The sequence below is a fragment of the Phoenix dactylifera genome, unplaced genomic scaffold (assembly GCF_009389715.1).
Source record: "Phoenix dactylifera cultivar Barhee BC4 unplaced genomic scaffold, palm_55x_up_171113_PBpolish2nd_filt_p 000751F, whole genome shotgun sequence".
NCBI classification, from domain to species: Eukaryota; Viridiplantae; Streptophyta; class Magnoliopsida; order Arecales; family Arecaceae; genus Phoenix; species Phoenix dactylifera.
The window spans coordinates 151,538-162,431 of NW_024068123.1; the positions used below are offsets into that span (position 1 = coordinate 151,538).

Below are 10,894 nucleotides of genomic sequence, written 5' to 3' on the forward strand. Positions count from 1 at the left end.
CACTCTTCAAGGGTGGATGGAGCTCTTAATGACTCTTTGAATCTGCTCAACCACTTTCTTTTGACTCTTGAATGAAGCACTTGGATGAAGAAGATTAGGGCACTTTGTCTTTTTTGTGTACTCTTTGATATTTTGCAAAAGTATGTTCTCTCTGATGAATAGTGCCATTTTAAAAAGTTTCCTTCATCCATTGGACAAGCCCCAATGGTTAGAATTCAAAAACTAGCCGTTACTCACTGTTGGAAGAACAAAAAGTACTTCTGCAGAACTAGCCGTTATGCTTCTGCCCGTGTTTGGGTCGGCTCAACCTGTCCTTGGGTCGACCCAACTTTCACTTGGGTCGACTCAACCTTTCCTTGGGTCGACCTTCTCAGAACCACAGAAACTTGCAATTCAGCCTTCCTTCACTTGGGTCGACTCAACATTTCTTTGGGTCGACTCAAGGTTCAGTTGGGTCGACTTAACTTCCACTTGGGTCGACCCTCTCAGGGTTTCCAGAGAACCTTTTCTGTCATGTATTCTGTCATTGCTTTTGGGTCACCCTCTCAGTGTTTGGGTCGACTCAAGCTTGGGTCGACTCAACTTCCTCTTGGGTCGACCCTCTCAGTGTTTCTAGAGAACTGTTTTCTTGAGTCTTTGAGAGGCTTGAGGTTTGGGTCGACTCATGCTTTCCTTGGGTCGACCCAACTACTGTTCATCCGTGCCATTTTTGCAGAAGTGTGCCAGATGTTTTCTTGATGTGCCGGGATCGACCCAATCATCCTTGGGGTCGACTCAATCCACACTTTGCTGCAACTCAAGGTTAGATTCATCCAAATAAACAATGAAATGCATTTATACAAATATACTGAGAGTAACAGACTTATAAATAAAGTATCGAATTAACTTGTAACATACTCTTGATTATTGCTTGTTAATCATCAAAATAACACTATCATCCTTATCCTATTTACTAGTTGAGCATTTACGAGATATGACCTTTTTTGTCATCATTCAAGCCCTCTACTATTAAGTAAACTGTCATTACTTTTTTAGATGAAATAATAATTAAATATTCAAAAAATATGATGTATCGTACCTACTCTAACTGGGTTAATATTGGTGTTCAGAAGTCCAAACACCTACCCTAATACAACTTGACACAACCCCTTGGCTGTGAATTCCTACATGTGGTAAATCCTTACGATGTTCAGTCTTAATACATGTTGGCTACTGGTGGGATAAGACTAATTGATTTTGATGCTACAAAGTTATATAACAAGTTTATATATTTGTAGCTGGTTATTTTGTCTTTTTCCTTTTTTCCCTCCGTAGTTCCATTCTTTCAAAGGTGTCATTATTATTTGAACATGGATGTAATTAATGTGAAAAATCCAACTTTGTCCAAGCTAATACACCATGCCTTCAATTTTTGCTTGTCCTTTTATTTGTTTTTGCATTTGTCTTTCACTTTATATTTAAGTGACTTATTCTTTCTTTATTCATTTTTATCTTATCATTTCTATTCTTGATCATCCATTATCATTTTCAGGATCTTTCTAATGCAATGTTGGTTGTTAATTCTTTTTACCTGCCCAAGTTCCATAGTGATTCATTCTCCTAGGGCAATTTTATATTAAAACAGAAGTCCTCATCCATGGTAAGCAACACGAGTAACTAGTGTTCCTATAGTTTCTCTGTTGATCATCTATAGAAGGTTTCAGTAACTGAACATCAGTTTTGGAAAATCAGATCTTTAAGATTATTGCCCGGTACTAATCATGGCTAAAGTCCTCTGATATAAGCATTTTATCCACTAGGTTAGGTATTTTCTGGCACTCATTGTGATGCTGTTGTCTCGATGCCACGTCTTAGTCTACTTGCCTTTTGGTGGGGAAGTATGTTCTTTTTTTAACCTACTCACCATTAGGTCTACATTGAAATTGGTCATAGGAGAAAGAAAAATCTGAAGTCCGACTCTGGCAGGTATCCCTAAGGTCACATATTCAAAAGTAGAAAATATGTTTTTAATATTATGCTTCCTTGAAGAAGAATGGTCCTAATTTATTATTATCATAGAGCTAGTTGAGGAGATAATCAACAAATGAGCAGACCATAAGTATGCATAGTGGCAGATGGGTTTGCTGTTGGGAAGATCTGCATGGACGCAGCTTTTGGATGATTTACATCATTAGGGTCTGTAGCTTCATCATGATTGATTGTGGTTGGTTCATTTAATAAATAGAGGCAGTATACCAATAGAAAGAAAGAAAGAGTCATAGAAAAAACTGTTTAGAAGAGGAAAGAAAAAGAAAAAGAAAATAATCCCATTGGAATGAGGAATATTCTATTCCCACCCTTAGTATCTAAGATCTGCATGTCATTTACAGATCCAACTTTGGGCTACTGTAGAACCTTGTGGTCATGTTTCATCTATATTATTGGTAGATTTTCTAATCGAACTCTTTGGTTCAAAACAATATCATGAAAAGAACCAATTACCACAACAAGAAAGATGTGGATGAGACATTTAAACACAATTAATTTCACACATGATGGTTTTTCAGAGTTAAGTCATAAGGTTAAATCCAAGAAAGTGGTGATGAAAAGTTAGATGAGAAATATATTAGAGTCTCAAGTGCCTGCCAGCACAAATATGCTGGGCCGGGATTGGCAGCAGCGTTGGATCACTACCTCAATGTATTGACCCAGGGCACTGCCTGGGTGTTTTGACATGGCAGTGTGCTGTCATGGCAAGGCACCTGTGCAAGTGGTATGTGAATCCTTGATACATTTTTCGTGACACATTAATTACTTAGTGCTATGCATGATTAATTTATGTATCTACAGTGATTGACTAGAAATTTCTTTGCTAGCACACTAAATGTTGTTTCTCTAGATAATAAATCCATTCTAATCATGAAAGATGGCAGGATGTATGTATCGAAAGTGTAAAATGACCAGCCATTTGTACCAAGGCCAAATAAAAGGCAGCCGATAATGAGCCATTGCATAAATTGCTGATATATATTGCTACCATATGATAAAGTATACAATATATATAAGTTTGCCCAAAGGATAGGTTGTGGGGCATACTAAATGGCTCTATTACATTATAACAACCCTTATTTTGACCATATCAGGCCATTTATGCTATAGTACATGGTTGTGCATGCTGATACAGTTGAAGACAACTTAATGTATTTTAGTCTCTGGATGAACCCATTTAAGATCTCATGTTTTATTGGGTTAACTTTGACATGACCTGTTTCTTACCTAAGCCAATATCAGTCTCTGTTATTTCAAGTCAAATTAACATGGCTTAAATGTTACACATGAACTTGCAAATATGGAGAAATATGTTCATTCGGGGGAACTCCATGTTTCTATAAATGATAAATTTAACTTTTTCATTAAAAAGTTTTTCTATTTCAAGACAAGGTTACATATGGAATTGTACTTTCCCTGGAATTCCTTCAACAACTTTGTAATCCTAATCGTAAGTTGACCTAAACCCATCTAAATATCTTTATTTTGGCAATATTATCAACAAGCAAGTTTTGCCGTCTCGGTACCAGACCTCATACCGGTGCCATACAAGTCTATAGATTAATGAGCAAGTCAAACCAAAATTGCATTGATTAATGTCAAAGGTGTTTTTGCCTTAACCCCTCCCACCAGGAAAAGAAACCAAAATTGCCTTTGATTAATGGCCCTCTAAAAATCTTATAATTACCAAAATACGTCCAATTGGGCTCCAATTTTGATATTTTATTGGACCTAGATAATTTATTCAGCATATAGATAGTTATTTTACAATAAAACTTGCCTAACTCTTTAATCTGTTGAGTGAAGTTACCTGATTTTCTAAACTGTTTCTTACATTTTGTGTCAAATAAGGTTCTGTTTGTGCTGTGACATCAAATGAAGCTAAAGAAAATATTGTTGAGAAAGAAATCATTCAAGAGCATAAGCAGCCTTTATAACCTGGTGAGCAGCCTTTGACATCTGCCTTCTGATGCAATCAATCAGCTTTTTGAGGCTTCAAGTTGATGGAACTTATTTTGTTTTCAGTTTCTAAGGCTCTTTTACCATTTGTAGTTTATTATTTTGTTGTCTAGTGAGTTTATTAGATGTACAGGTGAGATTAAAACATCTAATCTCTTGTTTAGAGGGCTTAGATGGGTCGATGATGTGGATAACCAATCTCAAAGTGCCTCAACATTAAGTATCTTATAGGATGCCTGAACTTCCTGAACATCGGTACGCTCCCATCCTGTCCTCTCTCTAACTTACAAAGAATAGTTCAGGGATTTCTTTTACACTTTGTTAGGGTTTTGAGGTTAGGGTTTTCTATTTCTTGAATCCTAACTAATCTGTATTGTGATAGTTATTTATAATTGAAAATATTTTAGGCCTGGTATTTATTTATTGCCCATTCTCCTTCCTCTTCAATCTCTATTTCTTGCATCTCACCTGCATCTTCTTCTCCTCATTAGTCCTCTTTACTTCCTTTCCTGTTAGTTTCTTGTAACAATATAGAGAAGAGTTGGTCAGAACTGAAATTATCTATTTGATAAAAAATATCTTTTGTGGCTCAGTTCTATGCTAAACTACATCAAAATTGGTTTAAGAGCAATCTCGTCTAGAAGCCATGGAAGGTCATTTTGGGGCCACTTAGAAGAGATTGACTAATGACAAGCAGTATATGGAACGTGTCAAATGATCACTAGAAGAGAGCAAAAGCATGTTCATGTGTATGGTGCAGGTTCTAGTCTTTCAAATCGATATCCTAAAATCATTGATAAACAATAACTTCTCTCTTCTCCTACTGCTTTCGATAAGAAAAGGACTGGAATCTACCCAGATTCATCGCACTCCATTGCAGCATCATTGCTGATCAAAAGTACCTTGGGAAGCGCAGGGTAATATTAGACTCTCAAGGACAGCAAACTGTTGGTTTCAGTTTGTGAGAGCAGTGGCTTCATATGGTGGGAGAGAACAGGAAGATGTTCCAGACATGCCAATGGTTCTCTAGTTTCTAATCATGTGCATGATCATCATCATATGTATGATCCCTCTTTAGCAGCTGAAGAGAAGGTGAAACTTTAGGTGCTGGATGTTTATGGCAGTAGGAGCAATGTTGTCAAGGTTGGTAATGTGTTGTAAATCATTGAGCGGGTCAGATCAGATTTGGTCATGGACCGGATCAAGATGGTAAGGTTGCTATAGAAAATTTTCAAAATAACAAGGAAATGTGAAAATTTAAATATGAGTTAACTATAAGGTAAAAGCTGAAAAATAAGAGATCCAGTTTCCACTATCATAGGCCAATATAGAGCATGTTTGATGAAACTGATATCTTGTTATTCAAGCTGTTTATGTACAGCCTATCTTCAATGATCCTTTTAGACAGATTGTTTTAGAAAAATTCAAGGATAAGATTTACATATATGGTCGTAAAAGCCATATGGTTTCATAAATTTAAAAAAAAATGGACTTCCATTTGACTTAGTATGTAAATAGGATAACCAAGATAGTTCTTATGGTCCAAACGATTGTGTAAAACATAATATGGATCTGGATGTATGCTCCTAGCTGGTCCTGATTTCAAGAATCAGATCCATATCTTTTAAGGCCATTTTAATCTAAATCATAAGATCCAGATCATAAATTGTAAGATTTTAGCAACAATGGGGCCTATGAATGCTGAAACTTTTCTTGATTGGATTGCTAGCGGTGATCAATTCTTCTCTTGGTATTAACTGAGCAAGGGAAGAAAGGTTCATTTTGCTGGATCAAAAATGAAGTAAGACCTTCATATTTGGTGGAGTAGATTATAGGAGTTAAACCAACATTTTGATTAAGAAAAGAATACTATCTGGATAAAAATGAAAAAGCACATCTGATAATGATACATTCTCTTTCGTTAGTTACAGCAAAAGAGTCTCTAACAGCAACTTTGATTTAACCATCTGGTTAATTACTAATTAGACCAACAATGACTTTTTGGCAGATCGATGTTGTTCAGGGTTCCAACTTTGATGCAGCCTGGTATAGAATTGCGCTGAAAAAGTTGACTTTTGCCAAATAATTTCAGATTTGATTAGATTTGTTTTTCTTAAACAAAAATCCAGCAAGAAAGGCAGCGAAGAGGATAAATAGAGGAGAAACAATGCATGTGAAATGCAATAAATATAGACTTAGGGATGAAGGAGAAGAATGGACAATAAAGGGAGAATAGTTGATCAGGAAGACTTGGATCGACCTGTACCTAGTTTGTACATGGTTCCAGATCAGGAACCAACCTCCAATTGGGTTGTGTTATGTATGGATCTTAGGACATTAGACCTGGCTGGGTTGGACCTAAAAAGACCTGATTCAACTTGACAAAAGAATTAGTTTAAAAATCTGGATCCAGCCCCAAAATCCTCCACCCAAGTCTAGCCTGACCCAGAAGGGAAACCAGATTTTACACCGATGCATCAGATGATGGCCAAGTTTAGGTCTCAATCTCAGACTTGAGTCAAGTTTGGATCAGGAGTAGGTCAGGATGTGTACAGATCTAATTGGACTGGTTTGTAGTCCTATTTCCTTTCTAGCAACCAAAACTATTCCTAAGTCATTAATTTGTATGTTTAATACACGAAGTTACTCCCTTCTTGTTTTGCTGTAATTACTCAATACTTCTGCACACATGCAATTTTCTTTTGGCATCTAATTTGCAACAGTTGAATTAATCCTACATGTATGATAAATAATCTCCTATTTTTCTCTGCTAAAACATCAAACCCTCCTCTCTGATAGTTCTATCTAGCATTCTTAGGGTTCCCTTGTATAATCACAAAAAAAAATGCCCTTGTCATAAGCATCCTATCCACCAAATCTTCCAAAATTATAATTTTAAAATTTGTAAACCTTAGAGGCTATTTGTTTGCCTGAACTTGGCAGGTTGCAACTGCAAATGCTGCAATTGGATTGCAAGTGTCTAAAATGACCATTTGGATGTCAGTAATTGCAACAACGGGCTGCATTTAAATTGGAAAACATGGTTGAAATCATGCAATTAGAACTGCATACAAATTTGCCACAATTCCTAATAAGCTTAAGTTGCAATTGAAAGTAGTCCTTTGAAGAATCCCTTCACCACTCACCAACCATTGAAATTTAAGATTATATAATTTTGAAATATTAAATGCAAATCAATTATTTTAATAATATATTATTAATATAAATTTATTATTATAATAATATAAATAGTTATTATAATATAAAAATAAATTTTATAATATTTTATAAATGTAATAATTACTGTTGTAATGTTATAATGATTTAATAATACAACTATTATTGTTGTGATCATAATAATTTTTATTATAATTTATATAATATTTAAAATAATATTCATAATTATATTACAAACGATTTTGTAATAATTATAAGGTTATTATATTAATATATATTATAAATATATATTTATTAATCTAAATTATATAGTATCTAATTATTATGTAGGGATATGATTGCTATTCTAATTATTGTTGTATTAATCCAGTAATAATTTAATAATAATATTACTTTTTCTATTTTAACTACAAAAATAGAATGGAAATTATTATACTCTAATAGAAAAGTAGATAGTTCACTATTTTTGAGGGGTAACCTTACCAAATGATTTGTATGGTCACCATCTCTTTCAACACCAAACAACCAAACAGTTGTAATTTCGTTTATAATTCTTGATTACAGATAACCAGACAAAAACAGTTTTTGCAACTATAATTCTAATTGGAGCATTTTCAATTGTAGCTTGTATCTGAACTACAAGCAAACAAATGGCCCCTCAATCAAACCAGCGGAAAAGGGCCATATCACACATGAAAAAAATTTATCCATGCATTAGCCTTATGTGGTTTACTTTATGGCAAGCAAATTTGAGCTTGCACATTAGCTTCATGTATTAAACATAAAGGAAGCAAATTAGGATGCAGCTATTTTAGTGGTTGTAGGTTGGATCTATTCTTTTCTATATCAACTGTCAATATTCCTCTATTCTTGCTGCTTGGTTCATGAATGACCTTTGTAGCATTGCCTAGTTTCAGCAGACATGATGCAACTGCTGCCACCAGGTCTTGCCTAACAATCTGTGGTCATCCTTTATTACCTTCAACTCCATTTGTTTTTATCTAGGTGTAATACCCCTGTAACAATATGAATTATGATTTTTTTTCTTACAATGTCCCCCCTCATATTCAGGCTTCTCTCTTTTCCAGTTTGTCCTTAATCCTTTTATGCCAATATTGTAATAACTGGTTCCTTACCTTAATGCAGTTCTGCATGTCAGCTTTCGCTTCATGGTTTTATCCTAGGGCCACCACAGCTTTCCTAAAGACAAATATCATCTTGTACACTTACGTGCTTTTTAGCTTATTGCATTTCTTTGAGAACTGAAGTATGACCTTATAAATTTTGAATTCCTTAATTATATTTGATGTGCTTCATGTACTTTTGGTCCACTACATGTGATATACTCTTTGAGGACATATGTTCCAGTTATAAATATAACATAGATGAGGTTTAGGGACATTGAAATGCTTAAGAAAATGAAGTATCATTATATATGAAAATCCTCTTTGAAATTTTTGTAATAGTTCTTTTGAGTAGTACAACCTAAATAGCACCATTGATTGATTCTAAGTCATTTGATTTTGCAGACCACATCACTGTTAGTTTTGCAAGAAGTGGGGGACCCGGTGGCCAAAATGTAAATAAAGGTTTGTTTACTTTTAAATCTTTCTCATTTTGCTCTAATTTTAACTTAAATTCTTAGCTCTGCTGTGTTATAGTACCAACAGTGACTTCCCTCAATGGGTAGTTTGTGCTGCAAAAAAACTTCACTTCCATACTTTATTATGCTTGATCATCTTGGGTTTTGCTTTCTCAAGCAAGCTATTTGGAAGTTCTTGCCCCCTCTTTTTTTTTGAACAGCTCAAAAAAATCTGCAGTTAACTGACAATGGCATGATTCAAAGTTGTTTTCTCTTTACTTGGCAAGAGAAATATACATCTTTTAGGGGTGAAGAAAGACAGGAAGTTTCAATCAATACGATAGCATTTTATTTTTAGTTTCTCCTTTTTCAATCATTTTTTCTCTCAGAATGTCTCAACAATTTGTAGCATCCATGCTGTTTTATTCACTGAATTATGTTTATGCATCTTACTCACTGAAATATGCTTATTATTGCAGTGAACACTAAGGTAGACATGCGCTTCAATGTTAAACAAGCACATTGGCTTAGCGAAAGAGTCAGGGAGAGAATACTTCAAATGGTTGTTGTTGAGCACTTTTTATTGCATGTCTTCATATTTAATTGGTCTAGATGAATTGCCATGTTATTTTCTTATTAATTTAATAAACACCATTAGCCGCATTTTGTCGAATGTTTACATATTAAAACTAGGTATAGATTCCACATCTAATTACAGGAAAAAAATCGTATCAACAAGGATGGGGAGATTGTAATTTCCTCGACAAAGACAAGAACACAAAAGTAAGCTTTCATGAACGGACTCTTCATTTTCTCCACATTTATTATCATTTTTCAGCGCAGCTAACCATATTCTGTTGTCCGTCAGGGGTAACATTGAGGATGCGCTGGAGAAACTGCAGGTACTGAATTTTTGGTTTCTGCATAATTCTTGTTCAAACCATCTATATATCCATGGCTATCTATACATTACTTTGCATTGATTTTCTTAAACAGGTTATTATAGATGCTGCTTCATATGTTCCACCACCTCCTTCAGAAGAGCAAAAGAAAAAGATAGAAAAATTGTAAGCCATATATCTCTTCTGTTTATCAGTGAACAGATGTCCTTTTTTCTTCCTTTTTCTTTTTTGTTTGATTGCTGGCATCTGCTCATGTCCACATACCTGCCATGTTCTTTTCTGCTTAAGAAAAGTTCTTTGGGTTCATGACAGAATTGAATGAGCATTAATGCCATACTTTTCCTGAAACTTTTTGCTTTTGATATTTTATGATTTGGAAAGGAATGTTATATAGAATGAGGGAAAATTATTTCATGTTAGATTGGTTAATTGAGGAGACACAATATTGACTTTTATTATATCTTGAAGGGCTGCTATTGGAGAACAGAAGAGGATGCAGAAGAAGAAAGCTATCTCACAGAAAAAGGCTTTTAGGAGAAACAAAGAAAGTTGGGACTGACCCTGAGGCATCTGCTTCAATGCAAAATCATCTTAAAGTAATGATTTTATTTGATGATTTTGATATCTATCTGAAAATTTTGTTGAATTAGATTTGTACATTGTTACTGCACTTTTCGGAATGTAAGCAGTGATCCCATATAATTCCAGGGCAGCTCGCTTGGTCTCTGTGATATCCTGATGCCATCAGAAATTTCAGTATTGAAATGACTGGATTCATTTTCATTTTTTTAGGTTTTTACTTTCTATTTTATTATATTTCAGATTAGTTATAGGTTGCTTTCCTAGTGGGTCTTTTGCGTCCTAATATAAGGATCATTATGGTCTAAAGGTCTTACTTTAGGTTGGATCAGGAAAGCATTGAGGTTATAATAATCATGATTTGACGGAATTTTAGTGCTTTCCCATCTATGGTTCCATGAAAATGTGGACTATTCTGTTTTTGGAAAGTCTGTAGTTATCTTTTGTTAGGAAAGTGAATAGTTTTAATGTATGTTATATGATAGACAAACGTTATTCTAGGGTTGTTCTAGTGTCATAAATATAGGTTCATGGGGAGTGATGAATTAGGTATGTTTATGCATTGTATTAAATAAAGTAGGTCTTTTGTGGAGGTTCTTTTTTTCTCCCTTGGTATCCCTTTACTCTCTATTCTTTTTTTGGTCTTCTATTGTTATCATATTTAAAC

General features: G+C 34.5%; 1 protein-coding gene across 1 annotated transcript in view; it reads left to right on the forward strand.

Annotated features, from left to right (window-relative positions):
- Nucleotides 1-10,392, forward strand: part of LOC120107072 (peptidyl-tRNA hydrolase ICT1, mitochondrial-like) — a 44,596-nt gene extending 34,204 nt beyond the window's left edge. Inside the window, exons 2-7 of the mRNA XM_039120227.1 lie at nucleotides 8,694-8,753; nucleotides 9,226-9,308; nucleotides 9,465-9,529; nucleotides 9,615-9,648; nucleotides 9,743-9,813; nucleotides 10,117-10,392. Of these exons, the coding sequence (XP_038976155.1) occupies nucleotides 8,694-8,753; nucleotides 9,226-9,308; nucleotides 9,465-9,529; nucleotides 9,615-9,648; nucleotides 9,743-9,813; nucleotides 10,117-10,207 (404 nt within the window). The 3' untranslated portion in view covers nucleotides 10,208-10,392. The remainder of the gene's footprint in view (nucleotides 1-8,693; nucleotides 8,754-9,225; nucleotides 9,309-9,464; nucleotides 9,530-9,614; nucleotides 9,649-9,742; nucleotides 9,814-10,116) is intronic.
- The last annotated feature ends 502 nt before the right edge of the window (nucleotides 10,393-10,894 follow it).